Source organism: Notolabrus celidotus, chromosome 8, assembly GCF_009762535.1.
Source record: "Notolabrus celidotus isolate fNotCel1 chromosome 8, fNotCel1.pri, whole genome shotgun sequence".
NCBI classification, from domain to species: Eukaryota; Metazoa; Chordata; class Actinopteri; order Labriformes; family Labridae; genus Notolabrus; species Notolabrus celidotus.
The window spans coordinates 17,437,828-17,465,595 of record NC_048279.1 but is presented as its reverse complement, the minus strand read 5'-3'; the positions used below and the strand labels follow the sequence as shown (position 1 = coordinate 17,465,595).

Here is a 27,768-nt window from a genome sequence, read left to right as displayed (position 1 = left end):
CATCATGTGTCACAACACAGAGCCTGCCATCACTGCTGATAATAATTAACCCAAGTTCCCTGAAATCATTAGGACAAATTGAGTCTTGCTACATGCATTCCAATGTTGATCTTTTATTCACTTCTGCCTTATGCAATGCTATTAGATTAGGGAGGCAGACAGTCATATCGACCTACAATTATAATTTGCACCCAAAATCGTTTGGCCTTTTCTTTGCTAGGGACACATTGGATTGTAAAAACGTGCGGGCTCGCTGCTTCATTGTTGCATAATTAGTCACGGTAGACTTAAGGCGAGCGTTAAGGAAAAACTCTAAACATACTGATGGCTTCAAAGTTGCAAAAACGAGTTAGTCTCTGGCTGCTCTTACTGGGCTGCTTTATGGTATCCGGCTGCATAAAGGAATTCCGATATTAAATCACAGTGCAGAGACACAGCCGGACACAGCTCTATCCTGAGCGCAAACTTCCACCCGACCCGCTTCAGAAAAACAACCTTAGCCTCCTTTCTCCGCTGCTGTGAAACGAGCCGAAAGCCACACGCACTGACCCTCTACTATTTCGCCGGGGCTTTATGTTTCCAGCCGAGGGGAGTCAGGCCGAAAACTGGCCTCATTCTCCGTCTGCGCCAGACAGCAGCGTTCACTAGCCTGGCCTGGGAGACCGAGCGGCAGGGCTCTCGGTCGTGTACCAAACATGTGCGAAAACACGGCAACGAGACTTGTGTGTGTCGATGTACTCACCTCGTTTTGGGTCTAAGTGGGTTTGGGAGCACACAGTCCGGTTAAAATGAATGTGCGGTTGAGGCACGCTGGGTGCATGTCGTCGTCGTCGTCTCGGTTTTGCTGTTGCCGTGATGTGGAAGCGGCACAGCGGACTCGGCTGGGAGAAATCGGGAAATCTGAGAATGCCCCTCTCTTTCTGCAGCTCCGTGCACCGGCGGTGGCCCATAACTGTCGATAGGGGGCGCCAGTGGGGTGCATTTTTGCCTCATATGCATGCACATACAAACATATACTACATGACTCCTAAAAGAAATCACTGTTCATATAGTCTCTGCAGGGGCCTGTCTTTTACAGTCTATGGTCTGCACCCATGCTCTTTGGTAGTGAGGTTAGAATGGCGCATGCTGCTGTGGTCTGAATTTTATTGTGCAGTGATAGTTATTACGATTTATAGTTATCCTCAGGGTAAGTCGTGATTATTTAAATAGTGTGTGTATTACACAAGGGGTTCCCAAAGTGTGGGTCGGGACCCCCTGGGAGGTCGCGAGACAAAAAATATTGACAAAAATAGTAGCAACACTTGAAATAAAACCTTAAAAATAGAGAATGTAATGAGTTTTCTGCCTTTCTTTTGGCCAGATGACATCTAAGTTTAGGGTTAGTGAACAGTTAATTATCAAAAGCATCAGTAGCAGTAGGCTAATTCATAACAGCATAGGAAACACAGCCAAATGTTCATATAGGTAGGCTCATTTTCTGCAGACCAGCTAAATTAAGCCACATTAAATCACTTTGAGGGGCAGGGGGATCACAAGTTCTTGGCACCAATATTTTGGGGGTCCTGGGCTGAAAAGTTTGGGAACCCCTGTATTAACACAACAAGCGCCCATGCATCCACATGTTTTTTTTTTCTTGGAGCCAGTTGCAACAAAAGGTGATGAACATGTAAAATGTTTTATTTTTCAGTAATGCAGCTCATTACAATAAGTAGCGCTGTTTCATTCTAAAACATATATTTAACTATTTCAGATGCTCATAACTTAGTGTGATAGGCTAGAAAAACACTCAAATACACAAGTCTTGCATAAGAGCTAAGATCACTGTTCACAGCAAAGGAACACAATATTAACAAAACCATTATCACCACTTTTTTGTCCTCAATTTCTGAATGAAGCTGAATCACTGCACAGTTGTGAGGCAGATACGTACACATCTGCTGACCTTGTGACATATGGTTTGTGATTTTGATTATGGAGTCGCTAAATCACAGACAAAGCCCTCCTTCAAAAAAATCTTTGGCAGTCTCATCCCCATCACATGATTGAAGAAAAAGGGTCACACCACTCATTAAGACAAGGAATACAAGAACCAGAAGATTTACTTTTGTGTCCCACCACTAAACACAGGGCAGGCACAAACTGTGCACTGGGCTTGGAGGGAAACCAGCAGAGGACAAGGGGGAGTAGAGATTTCACTTCACTAAATCTATATCAAACATATTTAACAAAAGAGACAAGAGATGTTTTTCCTGGAAGAATCTCTAAAATAGAGCAGACCTGGTTCCCTGACCTCCTGAGGGGGAGCTGTACTCAGAAAGACTTGCCAGCTCTTCAGACCCGTTCTAATCCCTGTCCTTTGACTCCCCCACCTCATCCTGACCTTAACTAAACATTAGGCCCTTAATGCTCATCCGTAATCTCCGGCATGCTTTGCCTTGCTGATTGGAGTTTCACACAGCAGAGACACTCTGACCTCAATGGTAACAGGTGGATAGATAAACTGTAAGTGGACTACACAATTGGCTTATACAAGCTCACACTCCGCAGTCATTCAATCTGTCTGTTTGCCACTCTCCCCAACACAGGTAGTAATGGAAAAAGTACTCACATCATTAACTTAATTCAAAGGAGTATGCCTAGAAAATAACAATATTCAAAATTGTGTACATTTTGAAGTATTCAAACATTATCATAAACAAATGGATATTTTAGGGGTCAAGTAAAACAACTGATGATGCAGAGTGAACATTTGGATATTAGAATGTCAGGGTTAAAACCCTTAACGTTCTGTTATATATTAAAAAAGAATAGGTAGTGTATTTTTAATGCTAGATTTTTCAAAGAAATTCAGAAGTCACTTTTATAGCCTGATAAATGTAGGAAAGATAGCCTACAATTTAAATATCTTTGACATAATGTTCAAGTAGGCATATTTGCCAGCTATATTAAGTAGTTTTAATGCCTTTCATTCAGGGGTGTCAAACATACAGCCCAAGGGCCAAAACCGGCCCGCCAGAGCTTCCAATCTGGCCCACAGGATGACTTTGCAAAGTGAAAAAATTACAGAGAAGACATCAACTGTAATTTTTCAATAAAAGTAACTGCTATTTCAAATTTGTTCTCTGGGGGTCGCATGCAATCAAACAGCTGACAGAAGGCACATGAACAGCGCTCCAGGATTTATTTTTTTCTCAAAGTGAGGAAAAATATAGACTTTATAGACTTTCTGGACCCCTGCATACAACACTGTCCAGCAAGCAAACTGTTCATGCTGGAGCTGGGGAGTCAACAATAGTCAACTTTACCTTCTTCATTATTATAATCTATCTGTTTTTTGCTGTAAATATAACACTGTGTGTCAGCTGAATGGGAAACCTGTAGCCTATGCATGGTGTGTTCGCAGCAGGTTTCAGTGCTTAAAGAAAATCATATTTGGCCCCACTTTGAGACTCCATTAGGCGAAAAATACAACAGCTGTTTTTGTAAAAAGATAGTTTATTAAATGTGAACATTTTCAGAATGTACTTTTTTGCACTATAACAAACAGTATTTATGTTGGCCCACTTGAGATCAAATTGGGCTGCATGTGGCCCCTGAACGGAAATGAGTTAGACACCTCTGCTTTAATATGTTTTACATGTTTGTTTCACAATGATTTGGTATGCTATATGTGTAATGTATTTGTTTTCACTGCTTTTCACTGTCATTTTTCAAATGTGCCGTGTAAATACAATGCATTTTGCTTTATTATTTCGTTCTTTTGTAAAGTATGATACATCTGATAGTTTCTTGAGATAGGGCGACACCCTAAGGAGAGACGTGGGTCTCTCGCGCAGTGCATTGTGGTCTGACCCCTCTTGAATCGTCGGTTGTTTGGCCCGCTCGGCTCACACTCAGCAAAATGGCGACGTCCCTGGGATCCAACACCTACAATAGACAGAACTGGGAAGACGCGGTACGTTCAATCGGTGCTATATGATATAAGGCGTTAGCAGTGCTGAGATATGAACATTATCAGATCAATTGAAGGGACCAAACATGAGCCTGAAGTATCAACTGCTTCGCACCAACCAGGCGCGTTAGCTAGGTGGCTAGTTAGCCGAATGCTAGCAAGGCGAAGCGTGGCTGCTAGCATGTGAACGTTTGCCACAGGGCCAACGTTAACGTATAAAACAGCTCCAATTCACTAGAACCAGTCAAGATAGATGGATACAGTACATGTTATAGCACACGACTTCCACACAAAAACTGATCTTGGTAAATTGATCCATCGAAACAGGATTATCAAGGCTAGCGCTAGTATGCTAACAACAATAAATACAAGCAACGCTGAGAGATGCTAGCAAGTTGACACGTCTCATTTCTTACTACGTTACAAAGAGCTAGTCTGACTTACAGTACAGTCACCTATCTGTGCCAATGCAAAAACACTTAAACAAGATCTAACTGTGAAGTTAATGTTAGCTTAGCAGGCGCTCGGGCAACGGGACGATTTCCGCTTGCACATCATCAACTGTAGCGACACGACTGGAAGAAAAATCTGAGATGTTTAGTGACCACAAAGTACACAGCTTCATTACTTAAGTCAAAGTATAGATACTCCATGTCAAATATTACCCCAATACAAGTGAAAGTTGCTCTGTCAGATTATTACTTGAGTTAAAGTACTGAAGTACTTCCTTTTAAAAATACTTAAGTATTCAAAGTCCTTCTTAAAATATCTCAAAACTTTGTATTTTCACGATATATCAGTGGAGTCAAGAATACATAGGAATACATTCTGTTACATTATGTTTATCAAGAAACCATTACTTGAAATCTCTAAAAATTTAACTATGGAATACAAACAGAAACTAAGTTACTCTAAGCACAGACACCTTAGTTTGAAATGTTCATCTGGAATGAAACAAATGTTAAGTAGCTCAACCTACTTTCTCAGGTTGGACTGTGACTTTTTGTATTTTTGGGCAGAGTGGGAAACAGGGTGAACATTTCAAATGATACATATCATTCTTCATTTAAAAAACATCTAACACGGGCTGAAGATATGGACATGGGTGCTCAGGTGGAGAATTATAGCCATCATTACCACCTCTAAATAAACTGCCTGATCTGGGTGAAATCTGCTCTGTGTTAGAAAGAGAAGGAAATCCATGAGCGGACTTCAAAGCTGAAGTAGTGAGTAACAAGAGCATTGATATAAATGTAGTGGAGTAAAAGTCATACGTTTCCCCCCAAAATAATACTCAAGTAAAGTACAGATACTCCAAAAATGTACTTAAGTACTGTACTCAAGTAAATGTACTTTGTTACTGTCAACCACTGTTTATGAGACTTACTTTTCAGATGTGGCTCAGAGAATTTTGTTATTCAAAAGTTTTGTTGGGAGATGTATTTTGTATTGCCCTGTTTGTCAGTAGAAATTATTGGAAGAAGCTACATTAACTAAAACCATTTTTCAAGGTCGAAAAGTTTCATAACTTAACCCTCCTGTTATGTTAATTTCTTAGGCACAGTGATAATGTTCCTGGGTCAACTTGACCTGGGGCATATTTAATGATTCAAAAGTGTCAGAACCCCCCAAAAAAATCCCAATTTACATTTTTTAAAAACTCATTATTAACTCCATTACTAACCATTTAAATCAATATTTAGTGCATTGGTGTTCTTTGATTCTCACAGATCATGGTTACATGAGTATAATTCACTCGTTTTTTATGAAATTCATGTTAAAACTTTTTTTATGTACATTGTAAAGGGATTGGGGTGAAATATGTCACACAGTTGCAAAGAAACATTTAGTATATGACACTTCTGACCCCTTTTAGGCTCCACTTTCATTGCAGGGTCAAATTGACCCACACAGTATCTATGTAATACAAACACGCAAGGGGGGGTTGCAAATGTGTTAAATGAACCATTTTCAGTTTATATGTTGTTCACGCTAATTAAGCCAAGCAGAAGTTTCATAGCCAAAATTACTTCTTTTTTTTTTAAACTTTAAAATGGGTCAATTTGACCCACAACATAACAGGAGGGTTAACAGACACTATCTCCACAAATGTTCCCATTGAACAATTATATTTCGGAACCAGTCAAAAGGTCCTTATCCCAACTATATAAGGCAACAAATCAGTCGCCTCTGTTTAGCCATGACACATCAAGGCTTCTGGCCAATGTTGGTTTTATCTAGACAACAGATTATAAACTTTGTAACCTAAGACTATGTAGTTGACGTTTGAGCCACAAGAGATGCTTATATTTAGGTGTTTGGCTGATGCTGTCAGTGGTCCTTCTCAGCAGCTAGAACTTGGATTGAAACAGCATCCTTCAACAGATGGCAAAGTTAGAGTGAACTAGCCTCAGCGCACTCTCAATACATTCACACATTCAACATTGCCAAAGTACCCACAGGAGACGATGATTTAGAGGATGTAGTTACTGCCCTAGATAACTTGTATCTCAGAACTACTGTATGTTAAGGTGACGTGGTGCTTGATTTTTTTTACCTGATCCTAACCTCTTTCTCTCTCCTCCAGGACTTCCCAATTCTGTGTCAGACATGTTTGGGAGAAAACCCGTACATCCGCATGGTGAGAGAGCATAAATATATCATCATAAGGAATAAAGGCTTGTTGTTGTCAGTGTTTGATTTTCTGTGGTGTAGGTTCAAATGTATTTTTTCTTCTTGTTTTATAGACCAAAGAAAAGTACGGGAAGGAATGCAAGGTACATTTTGAATAAAAACAAAGATTCTGGTTCATGCAATACAACACAGTTTAGCCTAGACCTGTGATACAAGACTAGCTTGATACCATCGTGAGATCGTTTTTACTTAATTGTATTGCCTTTGTCCATTAGATCTGTGCTCGACCATTCACTGTGTTCCGGTGGTGTCCAGGGACGAGAATGCGTTTCAAGAAGACAGAGGTCTGTCAGACCTGCAGTAAAATGAAAAATGTTTGTCAGACATGTCTGCTGGACCTGGAGTATGGTGAGTTACCGACCCCCTTGCAATTAGTAGACGTATTGTGGCCTGTGTGCTTGTTCTTTGCTCTGTGTAGCACAAAGCTATGTGAACTCAGCCCAGATGTGTTACACTGTGTTTCACAGGTTTGCCCATCCAGGTCAGAGACACTGGACTGTCCGTTAAAGATGAGGTTCCAAGGTCAGATGTGAACAAAGAGTACTACACACAGAATATGGAGAGAGAGGTATATGCACCATCCTTAAACCTAACCTTTTAAATGTTGAGAATTTGGTTTTCGTTCACCACTCACTCATATCTGTTTGGATCCCTCCATTTTTAGATAGCCAATTCGGACGGCACACGGCCAGTGGGCCAGCTCGGTAAAGCACCCAGCTCTAGTGATATGTTACTGAAACTGGCCCGGACCACTCCGTACTACAAGAGGAACCGACCGCATATCTGCTCCTTCTGGGTGAAGGGAGAGTGTAAGAGAGGGGAGGAGTGTCCCTACAGGTGAGTGACATTTAAAAAAACTGCTTGGGGTTATAGTTGATCAGATGTGGTGGAGCTGATACTTTTTTGTTCCTGAGGCATATATATATATATATATATATATATATATATGCCTCAAAATGTATTGTTGTGATAAGGTGCATTTCAACCAAGAGTTCTGGGTCTTTTAGCCCCCAGAACTACTTTCCCCAGAACTAAAAGGTTTCTGTGCCCCCATTGTTGTCTGCGTTTCGACCGCAAGCTGAAGTCCCAGGTAGATTGTGCAAATCAGGCCAGTGACGTATGGAGAAAAAAGTAATATTAAATAATATTTTGAAATCTTAATAAAAAACTAAACTAGTATGCATTCCCAGGAACTCCCTCTGTGTTTCAACAACTGTGTAAACTCCACAAACACCGTCACATTCAACCGAAAGTCCCAGAACCTTTGAAAAGTACTACCCCCAAGCTGGGGCTTTTCAGGGGGGATATTATCTACCCCTGAACTAAATTTAGACCCTTGTTCCTCCGGTCGAAACGCACGTAGTTCAGGGGTAAAGTCCCTAGTTCCGGAGTAAAGTTCCAGCGGTCGAAAAATGCCTTTTGTAAGTTCTTTGTATTGGTCGTACCATGTGCACTTACCCCTTGTGATTCTCCTTTTCACACAGGCACGAGAAGCCTACAGATCCTGATGACCCATTAGCTGATCAGAACATAAAGGATCGTTACTATGGTATCAATGACCCTGTGGCTGACAAGCTGTTGAAACGGGCCTCAACTATGCCCCGATTGGACCCACCAGAGGACAAGTCCATCAGCACCCTCTACATCGGGGGTTTGGGGGATACCGTCACAGATGGAGATCTTAAGTAAGGGATTCTTTCACAGCTTTTTATTAGCATGAAATAAAATTACAGTTTTAGACATTGACTCTCAGGGTTTGTGATTCATTACATGTTAATTTCTTCAATTCCAGGAGTCACTTTTACCAGTTTGGTGAGATTCGCACCATTACAATCGTCCAGAGGCAACAGTGTGCCTTCATCCAGTTCGCCACCAGGCAGTCAGCAGAGACGGCTGCTGAGAAGTCCTTTAACAAACTCATCATCAATGGACGTAGGCTCACTGTCAAATGGGGAAGGTAAGAATTTGAGCATTTAAGGGGTTCATTACCCACAAGACACTGTGTCAACCTCATGTAGCCATCCATAGAGGAGAATACTAACCAAAGAAACTCCACATAACATCTGATTTAAAAATCCACGCTCACACAGCCTCACTCTCTTTGCTGAGCCACTTCTGACATGTGAACAATGAATGTTTAATTTTCTTGTTTAAACGGTGCAGTCAAGAGTTTCCATGTTTATGTTTGAGAGTAACAGCCTGTAGTAATTCTACCATCAAAGCTCTGACTGCAGAGTTTTTAATGTACTGTATCAGACGCAGTAAGAGCTGGACCACAGCAAAGAATTCACACCAGGCAGGGGGCATTCGTTTTTGAGATCGACACAACTGCACTGCCTCATAGCATTCAACACTATTTAACAAAATGTTAAGTTTACTTATTGCTCATGGGGATTGTTTTTTAGGTCTCAGGCAGCAAGAGGGAAGGAGGGCATTAAAGATGGAGTCAGTGAGATGGGTACCCGACTGGATCCTGTACCTGGACTGCCTGGAGGTGAGTGCAACAGTCTCATAAATTCTTCTCCATATTGTCACATTATTCAGATCTATTGTAGAAATGTTGTGTCTTGTGGTTTCTTTAAATCTGTTTCTCTGTGTTTTCTGTAGCTCTTCCTCCACCACCAGCTTTAGATGAGGAGGCCCCTGCGAACTACTTCAACCTGGACCCTGGCACCTCTCCTGCTGTCATGAACATTGCTTTGCCTCCACCTCCTGGCATCAACCCACCTCCTCCAGGTAAAATTATATCCATGATCTCACAGACACAGCAGGTGTGATATCAAAAGCACTAATGTACTAGAGGGATGCAATTATACTCTCTCGCTCTCTGTCTCTTTTTTCTTTTCTTTCTTTCTTTCTCTCTCTCTCTCTCTCTCTCTCTCTCTCTCTAGATCTCTCTCTCTCTCGCTCTCTTGTTCTTGCTCTCACTATTTCTCACTCTCTTGCTTAGTATTTATTAACAGGATGCTCTGTGTCTATCACTTAAATTTTCTTGCAACCCTCAGTTTATCCAAATAAAGATTCCATAAAAATGAAAAATGTGATTTTAAGTGGTTTGAAGAAAAGACTTTCATTTCACATGCCCTTTTGTTCAATACCAGTACCATCTCTGGTAATCAGGTCGTTTTAGTTATCACTTTCAACTCTGTGCTGATTTATCTCTCATGTAAAACGGTGTCAATAGTTGCAAACTTGACTTGATAAGGAAACCTAAAACTGTATTCTCTCTCTTTCTGTCAATCAGGTTTTGGCCCGCCAATGTTCCACCACATGGGTCCCATGGCTCCACCCATGCCCCCACCAATGAGCATGAGACCTCCAGGTCAAATCCACTACCCCTCTCAGGATCCTCAGCGCATGGGTGCCCATGCCGCACACGGCTCACGTCATGGCGATTAGCTGCGGGAGTTAAATCATTCTATCAATAGGTGTCATTCTTCTCTTCGCGTTAACCCTGGTCAGGTGCTTTCACTTCAGATGCTGTCAGCAGGCCCAAAACCTGCCGATAGCGTCTGGGAGAAATACTAAGCATAGAACCCAGTCGCATCTTACAGGAAAACATCTGATTTATTATGCCACCCGCAGAGCAGTGGAACTGCACATTCTGTGTTGAATGGGACAAGAACAAGGACCCTACAAGATGACTTTTTCACCACCCACAGAAAGATTAAGAACAGGATCTGAAGAGCTGGAAGAGAATACGGTGAAAGACTTCAAACCGGTGCAAAATGGCTCTTGTGATCAGGGCCACATGGCTTAACAGGCTCTTGTGGTTGGAGCTATTGTACATACAAAAATGTAAACAATAGGTTCAACTTGTATTTGTCAGATTGTGTAAAGTATCACAAGGAGTAGAACTCAGAGAAGCATTTTTAAACCTTTTTGATTTACTGCTACATTGACTCTTTTTTTATGTGACACATTGATATTCCACAACATAACGATGTAGTTTATTGGTAGCCTTTCTTTGACTGTTGTTTCACTTCTTATTAAATTGACTCAGTTCTGTCATTGATCATCTCATAGTGCAAATCATTCATTAAACTGTGTAAAAGCAGAGTAAGCTGCCCCCTTTGCTCTTGCATGTCAGGTGGAGTTCAGAGGGAGAGAGGGGAGAAGCATCAGATGCTGTGGCACATATTGCTTAGTATGCGAACAAAGGTTAGTTACAACTCATCACTATTGCAGCATTTCCACGGACTCCACATTGATAATGTGATCCAGCATTTGGAGTTTCCTCAGCTGGTCTAAACACTCGGTTATAACAAACCACTTCATGTATCAAGCAGGAGTGTTATTTTTCTCCCCTATAGTGTTCACTGAGTTACAGTGTGATCATCTTTGTAAGAGGAGAAATGCAAGCGTAAGTCAAGTGCTTCAGTCTTCGACTTGTTAGCCCTCTTTTCTTCATAGTTCATTAGATTCAGGGTTGTAATCATCCCCCCATCCTTTGGGTGCTCGGTTAAAGTTCGGCCGTCGACACATTTGATCCAGAGCGACCCTGGGCAGGTTTTGGGTTTCCACTGCTTCAAAGTTCAACACTGGGATCACCCTCTTACTGGTCATGGCTCCCCCAAATGGCCTGGCGGATCTGAGAGTGAAAAAGAAAAGAGGCCTTGCTAAGCAGGTCTAATGCATACTTTCCAGACGGAACAAGATGCTAGATATCAAATGTCTCCTTCCTGTAGAGAGGTACAACTTTAAGATGACACATGATACTCAGTCCGGTAATCCTCTGATTTTACCACTTCTATCAGCAGGATGACTCAAGAACACTGTGATGAGCCATTAGCTAAGTACAGATTGAGTTAAAGCATCATAATATCATAGTTATCTTAAGGCTGTAAATGGATCTCTCCACAGGGGGGTGATGTTTCAGACTGGCTGGCAGAGCACGAGTGATTGACAGCTTTAATTGTGTCATGCCTGCGTTTATCTGTCATATATACTCTATTCCTCCATCTGCCCAAGGTTAACCTTTGTACTGTCTTGCTGCTGTGATGCAATTCCCTGTGTGCTGCGAGAAAGATGATTCCCTTCGTGCGCAATCTGTCGTGTAGGGGCATTAAAAGCCTGCAGCCACCCCCCCTCTCTCTCTCCCTCCAAGCATATCATCTTTCAAGTGCCAGGCTTCAAAATAGCCATCACGCAGCCACACTCCGAAGAGGTGCAAGCCAGACATTGGATTTATTTTCAAACTATGGAAACATGGCGCTGAGCCGAGGGGAAGGGATGCTTGTGATGAATAACGTGGTCACTGGTCAGGTTATCCATGGGTCTATTAGTGGTCTCGACATCTCTGCCTTCCACCGAGTAGGATTTTACAATTCATGATTTATTAAGGCATCTTGAGTCGTAGGCAGACTTACCTGTTGAAACACCTGTAGTTAGCAGGCTGTTGTCTTTGTGGGAGCTCAGGTAGTTGGATATTGAGGGAGTTCAGGAGCTCTTCGTTACCCCTCAAAGCCTCCGTCCACGGGGAACAGTAGGATTTGGGGATAATTGTTGTGTTAAATTTCTCTTTAGGAATTTCCTTCAGAGGGCCAGAATACCCTGACAGAAATAAAAGTTGTGCATCAGTGGAGTAAAATAAAACCTCTTACTTCAATTTGCAATAATATTATCTCATTTGACTGATTCAAAAACAAAGTCACCATGGGTTTGAAAGTCATTACAAAGCCAACAAGATAACCATAAAGAACAAGCTCCAACCATGCACAAACAGATCTAATACACTCCTAACTTTCTTTGATGTCACTCCCGTCAACAATAGGAACTACAGTAATTATATCTCAGCGTGAATCCCCTGTAATAAACACAGCTTAGCTTCCTGTCAGTCAAACTGCAGCAGTGCCTTCTGTCAGGACTGATGCACAACAGCACCCAACACAGATAAACGCTTCCTGCAGACTGCCAACTCTGCTGGCAATTGTTACAGTCAAGCCAATTTATTTGCTAAATTTATTTCCATATGAGAAATATAAAGCAGTAGATCAAAGAGAGATAATGTGTCCATGCAGCTGGCATTGCAGAGAGCTACGTGTATGGGTTTGAGGCAATCCCTTCTTCATTCTGTATCACCATTTACCTGGAGCGAGGACTTCAGGAGCGCCCTTCTTTGCTACAGTCTTCTGAAGGTTCATGACCAGGCTATGCTTACCAGGGATGGAGAAAGCCTGGTTCTCTTTTCCTGCCTGCGGCTCTGGGATGATCTGTGAGGGAGGAACTGACTCCAAGTAGACCTGGGGAAGGGACATTTACAGTTAGCTGTATAGGTGATGGATGGATGGATGCGTGCAAAGCAGCAGGATCAGTTGTAAGAAAGTAAAGGTGATACAATACTGATAAAAATGGGAGATAACAAAACCAGATGAAACAAATAATTTATGGTTTAACAGGCAGTTCATCATCCTGATTGTCTGAGCGAGGATGCGTTTACGTTACATTAATTTTACATTTTATTTCACGTTTGATTTTTTTGCAGATGTCTTGACTAACCTCTGTAAGGTGCTTTCAAAAAATTGAAAAAGAAAGACACCTTTATGTTATCACGGTTAGATTAAATTGGAATTAAGTCCTGTACGCTTTAACCAAAAGAGAAAGGGAATAAAACCTGGCACCATTATATTTTGTTTAGATCTAGCATTTTGGATTTGTCTAGAAGTGAAGATGTGAAAAAAAAACCGTAGCATCTGCTGCCTCAGTGTTATTTTCTCCCCCTTTTTGGTTGTAGGGGTTTCCCTGTAACATCTCTTCTTTAAATCACTTCCTTGTCCAATTAAAATCCTCCAGGTGGTCCGATTTGTACCCTTATTGCCATTAATGAGCTCTGAAGTTTAATTCCTGTTGCTGTAAAGAGATGGCACAGAGCTCAGAGGAGAGACAGCTGAGACGTCACTGTCACTTTAATTGGTGCACTTTGATCAGTTTAGAAAACTTCAAAGCTGTAATGAACCATTAACTATCAGATCAGACAAACAGGCACTTCATTTGGGGTGTGTATGTTGCATGAAATTCACAGGGAATGAGTCATTGTGTGCTGTGGGTCATCTCTCAGGTCCTTACATTGTGCGTGTCATAAGAACCACCGGGTGCGTTCTCCAGCGTGAACCTCTCGACCCTCTTCTGCCTCTCCTGGAACATGCGAGAGCCTCGATTGGATGGAAGGTTGAGCTCCTCCATCATCACATCCTTGGGAACACTCACCTTCTTCCCCAGGTTCAGACCCCCTGGCACAACAACAGACACGAACTAAAGTGCTTTAATATTAAGAGATTATATATTTTATATTCATACCTATTTTCAGAGTAAAATACCAAAGTAGACACATTTATGCTGTGTGGTGACACTAACTCTGCACAAACACTCATGACATTTTGTTATCAGTGCAAATGCAATGATAATAGCAACCTCCAGACATTTGGAAAGAGAATGAAAGTAACACAGACTAATAGGGACCTTTGGCAAATCTTAATGTCTCCTCTGATCTTCTTGTTTCTGTCGACATGAAACAGCTGAGGGGCGCTGATAGAAAAAATCCAAAGCATGTGCAGCATCACTAAGTTGATATCTGCACAGCTTCTGCTTGAGGTCTCTTCTCGTCTTAAATCATGGCACAGCAGAGGGTCTGAAATAGCCTGCAGATGATGTCAAGGGGTGCGTAATGTTTGTTGTGGTCTGGGTTGCAGGGGTAACTGGGCATATAAATAGGATCTTTGGATGAAAGAGTCGTGTAGGAGCGGATGGCCCTTTTTCTGAGACATGAAAAGTGTTAGGAGAAGTCTGGGCATGTGCCACCCTTGAGGAGCTGCCTTTGATCGGCCTGTGTAAAATTCAGTGGTGGGAGTCACATTTTGCTGAGTTTAGGGGACTTTGGTTTTAAAGTGTAGCTGGCAGGCAGTGCTAGAAAACAAACATTGCGACTGTGATGGTCCCTGTTGGAATGTTTGGAGAATTTGAACAACACACAGGCTCTCTTGGGATTTGGGTGTAGCACATGGCATGTGTCCCCAGGCTATGGGCGAAACACACTTTGATGTTGGGCTCAATTATATCTGACAGCCTCATGCTGTGATCACACACAATGACAATTTTAATATTGTAGTGAATACACACAAGAGGATACCATGTTTTTTAAATCATGTGTAAACCACAGTGTAGACTAAACCAGATTATACATAAATCTACATACAGGTCTTCATGTCAACTATCTTCTGTGTTCATGTCCAGATATCATGTGTATATCTTTCTAATAGAACACAATCATTGAATACACCTTGTCCCGCGAGTCTCACCTCCTCTGGCCTCCTTTGACAGAGCTTTGGCCTGCATCATCCTCTGCTTTGTTAGGTCATCCAGGCCTGTGTGCATCATCATCATCATCTTACTCCTTTAAAGAACAAACAATTCCACATTAATCATCACAAAGATTTTCACAAACTGCAGTTTATTTTGAGATACTTCTATTAAGACCGTTGCCAATGCAGCCACTGCACATTTGTTTAAGAAAATATGCTAAATTCAGTGACAAAAGCAAGAAATTAACATATTTTTAGGTTTCCTGTTCAGTTAGCTTACATATACAAATCCTGTAAAATAAGTTAAATTAAGAGCAAATTACTTACTGTGTTATTACTACATAACATAAGCCATGTGTTTCTCCATTGTGCCTTTACTGATATATGAGATTTCTTAAAATCCGTCTCATGTATGACTAGAAAACTCTGTCACTTTGCAGCAAAATCCCAGTGATTCCCAAAATTTAAAGCTGACTCTGCAGCACCATAGATATGTAAGATTGTATCACCTCTCTGTTTACAGTTCAGTTAAGGACAAGATGGCTTCAATACCGAACACACAACAGACAGTAGTCAGTGCTACCTCTCTAAAGGCTCACTCTCCTCTCCCCTCAGAACTTACCTGCCTGTGTGTTCTCTGCAGTCAGAGCTGGTCTGGGTGGTCGTGTGGTGTATCCGGCACTGAAGCTGGGATGCTTCCCTGCTCCCCCTCTGACACTCCTCAGCCGAGGAGCAACAGTGGATATAAAACTCATCCAAAGATGCCTCGGGCGCTGACCTCACGGGGTTATTTTAGCAGAGGAATAAGAGGGTGAGGATTGGGTGGGGTGGGGGGGATAAAAGGGCGATTGAGGAGAAGGGGTAAGTAAAAAGATTTACATCCTGACCGCAAGACTCTTTCATAATAAAAATTTGATCCTCTGCTTGTGTGTGTCTGCGTGTGTGCAAAAACAGCTGCTGTCCAGACAGTGACACTGAGCTGTCAGAGAAGCCAAACATCCAATGTCTCTTCTGCGAACATTGACACACACAAACACAATCTACCTTCACTTGAGAAATATTCTACCTTATGTACTTTGTATCAGTGCATTAACCACGTTTCCCGTATACAGACCTCTCTGATGAGTGATCGGATGTAAAAATGTTGCAGTTTGGGGTCAAAGGTTAAGCTCTATGGCAGATTGCTCTTGTATGGTGTAAGAGCTTCAACATCCTTTGCTTTCCCACTGCAGTGAGTTAAGGTCTCTCTACATGCCTCTCAGGTACCCATTTTAAAAACTGCAATAAATAACCATCAGTGTTTTTCCTTTTGTGTTTTCATTCATTCACTGGTTTACCCACTGCTGAGAAACTACTTGTGAATTTCTGCATAAACTTGCACTTTGTGCCACACTAGAAGCGATGCCCTTTAACTTCGTATTTTGTTGCCCTTTTAAAACTCAAGTTAGTCTTTATCCTGCAGATTTTTTCCCTAAAAACTGATTCATTGAGCTCAGGAGGAGCCTGAGGGGAAGAAACACATTTTCCTTTTCCCTGTTGAGATTGGATATCGATTTTGCACCTGCCCTGCTCCTCAACGCCACTTATCCACTGGTGGAGAGCCTCCGGGGCTCTGAAAAGAAATGCGGCGTCATCCTGAGTCACAAAAAAAAATAATTATATGCAGACACATAATTGCAAATTGAGTAGTGGCTTTGCATTTTGTGTTTGCTTAAAGGCTTTCTATAGTAGAAAAAATGTTAAGCTAAATAAAGAAAGGAGGAACCAGAGTGGATTTCTGTCTCCATTTAACAAATACAATTTAATCCTTTATACAGCAATGCGTCAAACAGAGCCTTAGTCATCAAATCAATCCCTTCATTCAAGGCTTTTCTCACATAATGCTCATCACACTTCATAACAAACATGTTTGCACAGAGCATCTCTCAGTAAGTCAGTGATTTTAAAGAGTCATTTTCTTAGAAAGGATAATACAGTTAATGGAAACAGGGAGAATTGTCATGACTGGTGTCATCTGTGTTTGAGAGGTAGCCTCTGCAGTGTGTTCATGTCACATAGAGAGAGGTGCACTGCCACCAGGCACTGACAAGCTGACATAAGAACAATAGAGGCCCACTCAGACTGAAGAGCTTGTGCAATTAGGCCACCTTTAAAAGCACAAGCATTGCTGGCATGCAGTTGAAACTTTATTTGGCCGGCTACTCTGAGGAAGGGTAAAACTCCACTCCAGGTTAGTGTCAAGAATAGGAGAAAACAAAAGCAGCTGAATTTAACATGAGTCTTTTTATAGTGCCACGCTCGGAGCTAAATGCATTAAAATTCAGATTGCAGGCCTGAAAAAAAGTCATCTTTCAGAACTTTTTTTTATCCGCTTGCAGGTGCCTTTGGGAGGGCTGTTTGAAGTCAATCAGTTGGGGAGCTGCCTTGAAAGTGCTCAGATTGAGCTTTAATCCAGAGAGACACAATGTACGGACTGCTGTGCGAGAGTCTGCACGACTTCATTAAGGAGTCATACGGGGATGATGTGTGGAAGCTGGTCAGAGAGAGAGCAGATGTCAGGTTACACTCCTTTGTCACCCACCAGGTACAGTGTGTGCAATACTATTCTGTATAATGACATTTCTTCTGTCTGTCCATGTTTTTATCACACTGTCTGCTTTTCTCCAAGGCTTCACGCTCCTGAAGTCAAAACATATTTATTTCTCTCCAAAGATAAGTTCTATGAATGTGTGTCTGCAGGTGTATAGTGAGAGTGTGATACCTCGCATTGCAAAGGCAGCCAGCGGAGTGACAGGCACACCTTACAATGAGCTGATGAACTCCTGGGGTGTCTATTTCTTGGGCTTTGTGGGGAAGTATGGCTATGACAGGATCCTGAAGGTGAGAAAGAACTCTGATTCAAAACTCTATTGTCATTTGGTAGGTGTGTGAGAGAATTATCAAATACCCTGCGCACTGGTGACTAGTGATTCATTTTATTATAGATCTTTACTTTAGCTTTCGAAGCAATTACATTTGGCCCTCGCGGAACTCATAAAAGATTTTTTTTTTTTGAACATCGGTCAAAATCCCGTCAGGAAAGGGCTTGATATCCTAATTTGTAGCCACTCTTATGGACCAAGCTTGGTCCTAAATTCTCAAGAAAATGTTCACCTTCAAGCCTCAATAAACCACAGAAAAAATTACAGGCTGAGTAAATCTCCACATTATGAGTAAATTGACATCATATCTTAAATCAGCCAAGAGTTCCTCTTAAAAGTACTTTAATTAGTTGAATTAGTTCTGTACAGTGCCAAGAAATCACTCGCTCATTTAAATCACATTTAACACAATATAAAATAATCAATAAACTATATGTGACTCCTGAAATACGGAGTAAATATGACAATTTATGCAATGCTCTGTGTCGCAAATGTCAGAAACAAGTAGGCACTTATTTTCATTTAATGTGGTCGTGTCCATTGATATTATCTTTCTGGTCTTCTGTCCAGACTGAGATCGAGAAATTCATTGGCATCAGAACAGAATTGGACCCAAAGCTGTGTATTCTTGATATTAGCTCCTTATCTGGTCCAAAGGCTGAACTGCTCAATATTATGTTGTACTCTGCCTTCAATTTTGCAAGTCTGGCTTGATGAACATCCACCTACATTGTCAGTATGGTACGACAAATGATCATCTCTTTTCCTTATGAGAGATTATCCCATGTACTACAAGGAACCCTTGATGACTTTATCAAAAAGTGGTGTATCTTGGTGAAGAGTGGTTTTTAATTACCTGCATTGGAATAGACTGAGATTTTTTTTCTCGACTTATATTAATCATGTAATACTTCAATATCTCCCACTTTAGTGTTTTTTTTCTTTTTGTCCGTGTTCTTTTTTGTAATGTGCTTCATGATTTCATGCTACAAAAAAAAAGTACTTTAATAAAAAGGAAGGGTTACTAAAGACATTATCTGTCATCTGATGCTCTCTGCCTTTGTCAGGTGTTGGGCCGTCATGTGCGTGACTTTGTCAACGGCCTCGATAACCTGCATGAGTACCTGCGCTTCAGCTACCCCAAGGTGCAGCCTCCAACCTTCTTCTGCCAGGAGGAGTCAGCCACCGGAGTCACCCTGCACTACAGGTCTGAAGGACGAGCAGGAGGAGGATGGAGATTGATTGATGATCAGGCATCAGAGATAAAAGTAGTGGAACAGGGCTGACAGATGGAAAGCAGTGTGATTAAATCCTTCAGACTGATACTGAACTTTATCTGTTTGTGTCACCTCCAGGAGCAAACGCAAAGGCTACCTGCACTACGCCATGGGTCAGCTCAGGCAGATGGGGAAACAGTTCTATGATACTGACATTCATGTGGAGGTGCTGTCTGAGCAGATGGTCGGAGACTACTCCCATGTCACCATGAGGTACACACATACAAACACAAAGCAGGAAATACATAAACAGTGGTGGTGTTGATGAATAACCTTTATTTTTTTGGGTTATTTATAAAAACTGTATCGATGCATCAGGGATTTTTCAGTTTTTTAATCATCTTTAAATGATCTAAATATCCTCCTTGAACATCTTAAACATGATTTTTTACTTTAGATAATTTAATGATTGTCTGTGCAGACTGAACTTCGACAACTCAGCCTACCGTTACATCATGAAGGAGGATGAGGAAGAGCAGGAGATTCTACCAATTACCTCAGACTTCTTCTTTGAGGTCTTTCCCTTCAACATCGTCTTCAGACAGGTGATCTTTTAAGTTACATTCTAAACCCAAATAGGACAATAAATGAATGAAGTGAAGAATCAACAGTAACTGTGGTTCTTTGATTCATAAGGACATGGTGGTGCACAATGTTGGCTCAGGCCTTTCCACTGTCTTCCCTGATCTGGATGGGAAGAAGATCACTGATGCCTTCCTGCTAGCTCGCCCCCTAGTGGAGTTCACATGGAACATGGTAATACAGAGCTTTACCTGTCCCCATATCAGACTGAATGGCGTCTTTGTGAATTTGAAGTTATTAACAGTATATTATGTAAAAGTATTAGGCTTAAGTGGGATCATGATGGCTGAGTAATCTGTTCACAGATCATTTCCCATCCAAATAACCTGTTTGAGATCATGTCCAAGGAGCCTGTGAAAAGAGAGAGGAACCTTCACAACCGAGTCCAGAGTAAGAGTGGGAGCCATGCAAATACTCGCAGGGGTGTGTGTCTGGTGTGCAAAGACTTTCTGGCTTGTGGTCAGATCAGTGTGACAGCAGTCAGATGCAAAAGACACTTTTAATTTTAATTGCAAAGAAAGAGCAGGTGTGCTATAGAATTAAGGTTTTTATTCAAGAAAGCTTAACATTAAGCCTTGAAAATGTTGCTAAATTAAGTTTTGAAAAGAGGAAGTCTTGCATTTGCAGGAATGTAATTGTGATATGTGATATGTAATTGATCCCTGTCCTGGTTGTTGTGGGTAGAGAGTTAATGTGTATGTCTCTGATGGATTACCCTGTTTTTCCACAGATTCTGATTATGAAAATGCCAATCGCTCTGCAGATGTGGATGTGGAGCTCATGGCTTTCCAGTCAATCATTGGAGATGATTACAAAGGTCCTGATCTCTGTTTTCTAAAAAACACATGTAGCAAGCTCAGAGCGTACAGTAACTGAACTGTGGTTGGTATGACAAAATCAAACATACAACTGAGCAGGAGTCTCACATCACAGTTTATCATTTTGGGAAAAACCACCTCTTGGATCAAGTTACAGAGTTAAAGCTGCTGTTAGTAGTCGTGACATAAACATCAGTTCTGAGAGAGATTTCGAATGTCAACACTACCCCTCCCCTGTCTGCTTTTGTAACCCCACCCACAAAAGATCGTTGTGCGCGTTCTATGAGGAAGTAGTGGCTTCCCAGCCAATTAAGGGCGATGTAGTGGGGCCGCCACTCGACCAATCAGGACAGAGGGTTGGGGAGTAGCTCTGATTGGTCTGTGATGATGGGAACGAGGGGAATAATAACATTGCTTGATACAAAGGCATTGGAAAACACAGAGATTTTGTCATAATCTCAAATTACTTCACTTACAGATGAGAACCGATTGGTATTATGACCTTTTCTCCAAACCTAGCAGAAAAAAAGTAACGTTTTTTACACCATTCCTACCAACAGCAGCTTTAATCCAACTAGAGCCAGCAGCAGATTTGCTTAGCTTAGCATTACAAAAAGGTAAACGGCTACAATGTGTACAAACTTAAAAGAACATGTGTTTTTACACTTTTTACACTTTTTAACTTTTTTTTTTTTTTTATATAAATATGAATTGCTAACCTATGTTTTACATTTTGAGCTGGGCTACCAGCTGCTAACTACAGATTCATATTGAATGTACAGACATGAAGGAGATAATTAGCTTCTAATCTGTCATCAAACAAAAGCCTAAGCAGAAATGTCATACTATTTCTTCAAAAGTGCTCAGCTGCTAAATGGATTGGGATGACATTGTTAAAACAGCTGACATATAACCCTGAATACTCCTCTGATATTTCATTATGCTCTTACTAGATGGTAACAGTGCTAATGCAATGGAGAGTTGGGGTGATGGGAGCCGCTGCTTAAGACTGAAAGGACAAATGAGATACATGCCAGAGTGGGAGTCCATCATCTTCCTGGGAACCCCTGTGTAAGCACCCCCCTCAGCACACACACGCACACACACACACACACGCACACACACACACACACACACACACACACACACACACACACACACACACACACACACACACACACACACATGCACGCACACATACACACACACACACACACACACACACACACATATTCACACAAACGCCTCAGATCTTTATTAAAAAGCTGCGGTAGAAAAATAAAACATTCAAAAAAGCAGCAAGAGCTAAACTGAATTACGAGTCTGAAAATAAAAGGCTGGGCAGGGAATCAAATCAGGGGCCCATTCTAATAGCACTTACCATGCATGAAATGAGCTGCTAATTAGCTTGTAATCAGACAGTGCAGCTCTTGTGAGCCTAATGGGAACCCATTTGCTACTGAGAGTGTTTTCCGCCGACTATATTACCAAAACATCCCCCTCCTCTTCTGAAACATTTTGTTTTGCAAGTAAATGCTCTTCAGCCGTATTGACAAAACTACTAAAATGTTAAATGCCGTATCACACTGCTTATATTAATTATTCTGTCAGAAATAACACTGCTAAGAAAAACTGCCTTTTTATCATACATTTTAACAGAAATAACTAATGCTTTTTCTAAAAAGATTTAATTGATTGTGATTGAGTTCATATTAATTATGTTGTAATTTGTGTTTAATTTTTATGCACCTGTCTCAATGTGTATGTGTGTGTCTAGGATGGAGAGTCTGAGCGCTATGTTTAAGACAGGCTTGTACATCAATGACCTGAGCATGCATGACTCCAGTAGAGACCTGGTGCTGGCAGGCACCCAGCAGTCAGAGGAGCTGAAGAGAGCTCTCATACAGGTTGAGTATGACTAATGCTGCATTTTATATGTGTGATCAACTCACCTGCCACCCAACATTATGCAAAGTTGCTCTGATGCCTGTCTTTTAGCCCAAGATCATCTACCCCCTGCAGACATGAGAAGTTAGAAATAGATCTTAAACTGAAAGTGTTATTCTCTTCTGTTCCCCTTCGTGAGTTCAGGAGCAGAAGAAGTCCAGTAAACTGGAGGAGAGCATGAAGATGCTAGACTATGAGATGAAGAAGACTGATGACCTTCTGTACAGGATGATTCCCAAGCCAGTGGCCAAGAGGCTGCGCAAAGGAGAGCCAGCTGTAAACACTTGTGAGGTCAGAGTTGAAATTTGTGATTTAACACCTCAAGTACCAAAACACACAAAGGTAACATTTGCAGTTGGTTGTTGGATAGGAAAATTGATATCACTGTTATATGGCAACAGCTAGTTAGCTAGCCAAACCTAACTTCACATTTATGAAACGGAGATAAGAGTTTTACACGATACAGCAATATCAGACATACTCAGACTATCTTTAACACAAAGTTATCCAGTTGAACATATAACTGCACCATGTTTGTACGGCCCTGTCTCTAGTTTTCTGACCATTACAAGTATTGGGCGCGGTTTGTAAAGTTGTGCACACTGAAAATAACTGCAACATTTCTCCACATTTAGCTCCAAAACGTCATAACAATATAGAGTCAATTTTTAAAAGGCACTTTTTCACATTTAGAGGAATATTTGTGATCTTCTTCACATTTAATTTTGTCGTGAAAAAAATATTAAGTTAAAACTTTGTTGAATCCAAATGCTAAATCTAAATCTAAATGTTCAACAATAAATCTAAATCTAAATATTAAATAGAAATATAAACTTTAAATATAAATGTAAATGTTAAATATAAATTTTAAGTCAAGTTAAATCAAGTCCAGATAAAATCAAAACTATATAACACCAAACCCATTCTGCAAGAATTTCCTGAAAAGCACCCAAACACACTCCACCCTCTATGTATTTACTCTTTTTCTGCTTCTCCCCCACTCAATCTCTTTTCTTTTCTATCTCCTCTTTTTCTTTTCAACTGAGTTATTATTATTATTATTATTATTATTATTATTATTATTATTATTATTATTATTATTATTATCATTTATTTTATTTTATTCTATTTTATTTTATTTTATCATTTTTATTTATTTATTTGTTTTTTCATCATTATAAAATTAAAAAATGTATATATATATATGTATATATATATATATATATATACATATATATATGTATATATATATATATATATATATATATATATATATATATATATATATATATATATATATATATATATATATATAAATGTTAAATGTTGCTCTGTGATCCTAAAATTGTAGCTGATATGCAAATTCATACTGTCGCATATCAGCTTTATATTTATGATTGCGGAGCAACATTTAACATTTAGATTTAACATTTAACATTTAGATTTATCGTTGAACATTTAGATTTATCGTTGAACATTTGGATTTAACAAAATTTTAACTTAATATGTTTTTCACAAGAAATTTAAATGTGAAGAAGATCACAAATATTCCTCTAAATGTGATAAAAAAAAAGTGTCTTTTAAAAATCAATCTACATTGTTATGACGTTTTGGAGCTAAATGTGGAGAAATGTTGCAGTTATTTTCAGTGCACATAACTTTACAAATGGCGCCCCATTTCCAAGCACCTTCACATTCAATGGTGGTGCAAAACAGTCTTGTCACACAACATGTTTCATGAATGCCCACGTTACCCACCTGAAAGTGTGAGAGGTACGGCAACCTGTCTTCTTAGCAACTCCTTATCTCTTCTTTCCCCCAGGTGTTCCCAGATGTGACCATTCTTTTCAGTGATGTGGTGGGATTTACTCGCATTTGCAGCCACATCACTCCACTGCAGGTGGTCTCCATGCTCAACACTATGTACACGCTGTTTGACACACTCAGTGAGAAGCACCGTGTCTTTAAGGTGTGTGTGTTTTCCACCTGTTTGATATACTTTTAATCTTTTCCCATACACTGCTTCAAAGCTGATGCAAGTATTATTTAAAACCCAGGTTGAGACCATTGGTGATGCCTACATGGTGGTGGCTGGGGCTCCAGAGAAGACAAAGTATCATGCCCATAACATCTGTGACATGGCTCTGGACATGGTGCGCTCCATAGATCACCTGAAAGACCCCTCAAATGGCAACCACATACAGATTCGTGTTGGTGGGTACAGCGTTCGTTAGCGGATTTATTTCCGTGTTAATATTGATGTTTGACTGGCTGATCTGACTTGATCTGGTTTGCAGGGATTCACTCGGGGATGGTTGTGGCAGGTGTGGTGGGACATAAGATGCCACGTTATGGCCTGCACGGTGACACTGTTCACACTGCATCCGCCATGGAGAGCAATGGAAAGGTAAGGGGAGGGGATGTAAGTTAGGTGTGAGTTGGGAATGAAGCTAAGAGGATAGGTCAGTACTGAAGAACAACTTCATTGACAGTTTTCTGTGATTTCCTTCTAACTCCTTGGTTCTCCGTTTTCTAACTCAGGAGATGCACATTCAGCTCAGCAGCGCCACCTATGAACACCTGAAAGGAAGCCACTTCATTTTTGAAAGGAGAGGCACCATTACGATCAAGGTTAGGAGTTAAAGCTGCTCAACAACTACACCCTCTTCAATAATTGCATTGACTCATCCTCCAAAACAACATGGAATTAGTATGATTTGCTATAGAACCTGTGAGTATCACATCAATCATGTAGCTGTACAAACAAGTGTGACTTTGCTCCTCTACACAAAATGAATACATGATGAATCGATACATAGATTCTATCTGAGCAGTTTACATAATCTAAGATTAACAGAAGACTTGAAATCAGACATAATAAACATATCTGCTTTTAAACATTACTAAAGATTAGTAGCTCAAAATTTCGTAGCTCTGGGAGTGAGTACATTTAGTATTCAGAGCGGGTAAGTCCCCGTTGAATACTTGCCAGCTTGTTTTATCGCTAGTTTGCCTTTGAGGGGAAACATTTGCTGATAATGACAGCTTGGTGACTCCCAAAGATTTTTGAGGCATGTGATGACAAGTGAAAATCTCAAAAAAGAACCTTTTATGAGGGATTTTATAATACCACTGAAAATCTACCAATTGACAACCTACTCCTTGCTTTAACCAAAATTGTTTTTATGGGCATATATCTTTGAATGATTTTGTTGTCCTGGTTTCTCTCTTCCTCCATATTTAGGGCAATGTTGAAATTGAGACCTACTGGCTGAAAGGAAAGAGGGACAAAGATGGCAATGCTCAGGCAGCGTGTCCTCAGTTTGAGACCCAGACCATCAGCAAAGTCAACATCACAGCCCCTGAGGAAAGAGGTGATGTGAAGGAACTGGTAAGAATTCAATTCAAACACATGCTTCAATGCTCATTCGCTGCGTTGCCATCATCACCATCTCTGATTCCTTGACGCCCCTTCTGTCTTTGCCCCAAGGTTTTCCCACCGGTTGCAGGCAAGGATGAGGATGTCAAGTCTATTCGCTCACATTGTATTAAGATGGAGATATCAGGCCATTCCCTGGAGGAGTCGATGGAGGAGAGCCGTTTGGAGCAGATGTCGGTACATAAGGTAAGAGGGCATATCTAGTTCAAGAATTTTTCCCTTCTATACTTTTAAAACTCTTATTTAAAAACAACTTTACATTTTGAATCCATTTGACTGTTTTCAGGGTTATTTTTTTAGCAGTAAGTGCTGCTCTTCTCTTCTTGTTTTATTCCCAGTATGAATTAATGAGCTGTTTTTTCCCCAGCCTCACTTTAAGGACGCCTTGCAGGATGGCCTCCAGGACCCACACTTGGAAATGGACTCACCTGAGTCCAATGGCAGAGACTCCATCATGGAATCTCGAAGCAGCTCCTGTGACTCCCCCTCCTTCAAGAGTGCCATGTGCACCCTGTCATAGATTTGATTTGCATGAGTCGGTAATAAACCATTGTTTCTAATGCGGTGGTAAAACAACACTCACAAAGCACTAATTGTTGGGGAAAATAGACAATTGAGGTTTTTTTTTTAAATAATATTTTGAGTTTCTGAGAGAGTTCTTGTGGATGTTGCCATCTAATATTGCTTTTTTGTTCATGAACTAGTTTGCTTTGCATCTAGTGACCCTGTGTGGAGTTTAATAGCCTGGAAGCCAGACGACCAAGGGCAGGCCAATCACAAATGTCTGTTTAATATTGGGCAGATTGAAATACTGATGTCAAACAATCTGAATCAGCTATCTTTAGAGTTTTAAACAAACGGCCCAGTGGTTAAATTTACCTTATAAAAGTTACCTGGAAATTGTCTGCTTCTAAATGATGTTGTGCCAACTTTATTTGCATTATGTGGACTAGAAGCCCTTTTCTTTCGATGTTTCAAATAGCAGCGGAGCTGAGCAGTCTACTGCTACATCATATAATTCACAGCTCTGAATGTTTTTTTTTTATGTGGTCTGTGCCTGCTGATAACACCACTGTATATCAAAAATTGTATTCAGGGGTTCTAGACAAATTCTCATTTGCAAATTTATCAGGCAATACCAAGCTAGTGTTTTGTTGCACTGCCAAATCATTAGTGCATATTTAGCTCTGAGAGTACAGAAATTAATCATAGCTACTGCTTTTAATTTTACACTTTGATGATTTAGAAAATTTGCATTAGAGCTTTATCTGCCCTGTGAGAGATCACACACTCTTCAAAATAACAATCAATAATCAAACCAGTCATAGGGATAGTTCAACCAACACTCTGCTGCTTATTCATTTAGTAACATGTTTTGAAATACAAAATGGTATCTGCCTTGTCATTCAACGGGACATAAGATCAGTTATTTCCTGCACTGTTTTATTCTGCTGCACCTTATAGATCTGACATCTTGTTTCATCTGGTGAGAAGAATCACTCTGAATCCCCCCGCCCAATCCCTCTCCCTCCTCTCCCCTTCATCTCGCATGTCTGAATTCATTGTTCTATATCAGTCCTGTCAAATACACAGCCCCGGCACAATGTAAACGCTTGTCAGCTCAGTGAAAATAAAGCTAGATGACTGCTGAGCTGTGTGTGTGTGTCCATTAGTTATTGTTTGTCCTGTCACTCAATGGCATTTTCATTCAAGACTCACATTTACATTTTTATACATTTTACACATTTATTTCTGAACACAATGCTCTATGGATATGGACATTTTTTACTGTGTGCTCACGTGGCATCAATACAAACATGAGCATACTTCACCCCTCA

At 40.6% G+C, this 27,768-nt stretch overlaps 4 protein-coding genes across 4 annotated transcripts in view; 2 read left to right on the top strand and 2 right to left on the bottom strand.

The window, feature by feature from the left end:
• The window catches only part of LOC117817827 (bifunctional heparan sulfate N-deacetylase/N-sulfotransferase 1-like), a 56,988-nt gene extending 56,032 nt beyond the window's left edge, over nucleotides 1-956 (bottom strand). The window contains exon 1 of the mRNA XM_034690594.1: nucleotides 743-956. The gene's annotated coding sequence lies outside the window, so the exon portion shown is untranslated. The remainder of the gene's footprint in view (nucleotides 1-742) is intronic.
• Nucleotides 957-3,831: 2,875 nt separating this feature from the next.
• Nucleotides 3,832-10,667, top strand: rbm22 (RNA binding motif protein 22). The gene is made up of 11 exons (XM_034689862.1): nucleotides 3,832-3,958; nucleotides 6,543-6,596; nucleotides 6,703-6,732; nucleotides 6,865-6,997; nucleotides 7,117-7,217; nucleotides 7,314-7,486; nucleotides 8,134-8,334; nucleotides 8,442-8,606; nucleotides 9,055-9,143; nucleotides 9,257-9,385; nucleotides 9,894-10,667. Exons 1-11 carry the CDS (start codon nucleotides 3,905-3,907, stop codon nucleotides 10,046-10,048), a joined length of 1,284 nt encoding a protein of 427 aa, XP_034545753.1. The 5' UTR covers nucleotides 3,832-3,904; the 3' UTR covers nucleotides 10,049-10,667.
• On the bottom strand, nucleotides 9,776-15,733 carry LOC117817264 (myozenin-2-like). The gene is made up of 6 exons (XM_034689864.1): nucleotides 15,569-15,733; nucleotides 14,944-15,038; nucleotides 13,715-13,878; nucleotides 12,738-12,891; nucleotides 12,019-12,202; nucleotides 9,776-11,240 (listed from the first exon to the last, which is right to left on the bottom strand). Exons 2-6 carry the CDS (start codon nucleotides 15,029-15,031, stop codon nucleotides 11,057-11,059), a joined length of 774 nt encoding a protein of 257 aa, XP_034545755.1. The 5' UTR covers nucleotides 15,032-15,038; nucleotides 15,569-15,733; the 3' UTR covers nucleotides 9,776-11,056.
• A 170-nt stretch (nucleotides 15,734-15,903) lies between these two features.
• On the top strand, nucleotides 15,904-27,581 carry LOC117816894 (soluble guanylate cyclase 88E-like). The gene is made up of 19 exons (XM_034689276.1): nucleotides 15,904-16,208; nucleotides 17,325-17,530; nucleotides 17,686-17,826; nucleotides 18,935-19,074; nucleotides 19,223-19,357; nucleotides 19,566-19,689; nucleotides 19,781-19,900; nucleotides 20,032-20,116; nucleotides 20,457-20,543; nucleotides 21,498-21,615; nucleotides 22,322-22,451; nucleotides 22,636-22,782; nucleotides 24,314-24,460; nucleotides 24,549-24,705; nucleotides 24,789-24,898; nucleotides 25,033-25,122; nucleotides 25,736-25,882; nucleotides 25,982-26,116; nucleotides 26,298-27,581. The coding sequence occupies exons 2-19, from the start codon at nucleotides 17,411-17,413 to the stop codon at nucleotides 26,448-26,450; spliced, it is 2,286 nt and encodes a 761-aa protein (XP_034545167.1). The 5' UTR covers nucleotides 15,904-16,208; nucleotides 17,325-17,410; the 3' UTR covers nucleotides 26,451-27,581.
• Nucleotides 27,582-27,768: the final 187 nt, after the last annotated feature.

Coding starts and splice junctions, on each gene's coding strand:
- rbm22 (XM_034689862.1), top strand. CDS start 3,905: ATGGCGACGTCCCTGGGATCCAACACCTACAATAGACAGAACTGGGAA. Junction 7,487..8,133: donor GGGGAGGAGTGTCCCTACAG/GTGAGTGACATT, acceptor CTTTTCACACAG/GCACGAGAAGCCTACAGATC. Junction 9,144..9,256: donor TGTACCTGGACTGCCTGGAG/GTGAGTGCAACA, acceptor TGTTTTCTGTAG/CTCTTCCTCCACCACCAGCT.
- LOC117817264 (XM_034689864.1), bottom strand. CDS start 15,031: ATGATGATGATGATGCACACAGGCCTGGATGACCTAACAAAGCAGAGG. Junction 12,892..13,714: donor GTTCTTATGACACGCACAAT/GTAAGGACCTGA, acceptor TCCCTTCCCCAG/GTCTACTTGGAGTCAGTTCC. Junction 11,241..12,018: donor AACTACAGGTGTTTCAACAG/GTAAGTCTGCCT, acceptor TTTCACTCTCAG/ATCCGCCAGGCCATTTGGGG.
- LOC117816894 (XM_034689276.1), top strand. CDS start 17,411: ATGTACGGACTGCTGTGCGAGAGTCTGCACGACTTCATTAAGGAGTCA. Junction 24,461..24,548: donor AGAAGCACCGTGTCTTTAAG/GTGTGTGTGTTT, acceptor TTTAAAACCCAG/GTTGAGACCATTGGTGATGC. Junction 25,883..25,981: donor GAGGTGATGTGAAGGAACTG/GTAAGAATTCAA, acceptor CTTTGCCCCAAG/GTTTTCCCACCGGTTGCAGG.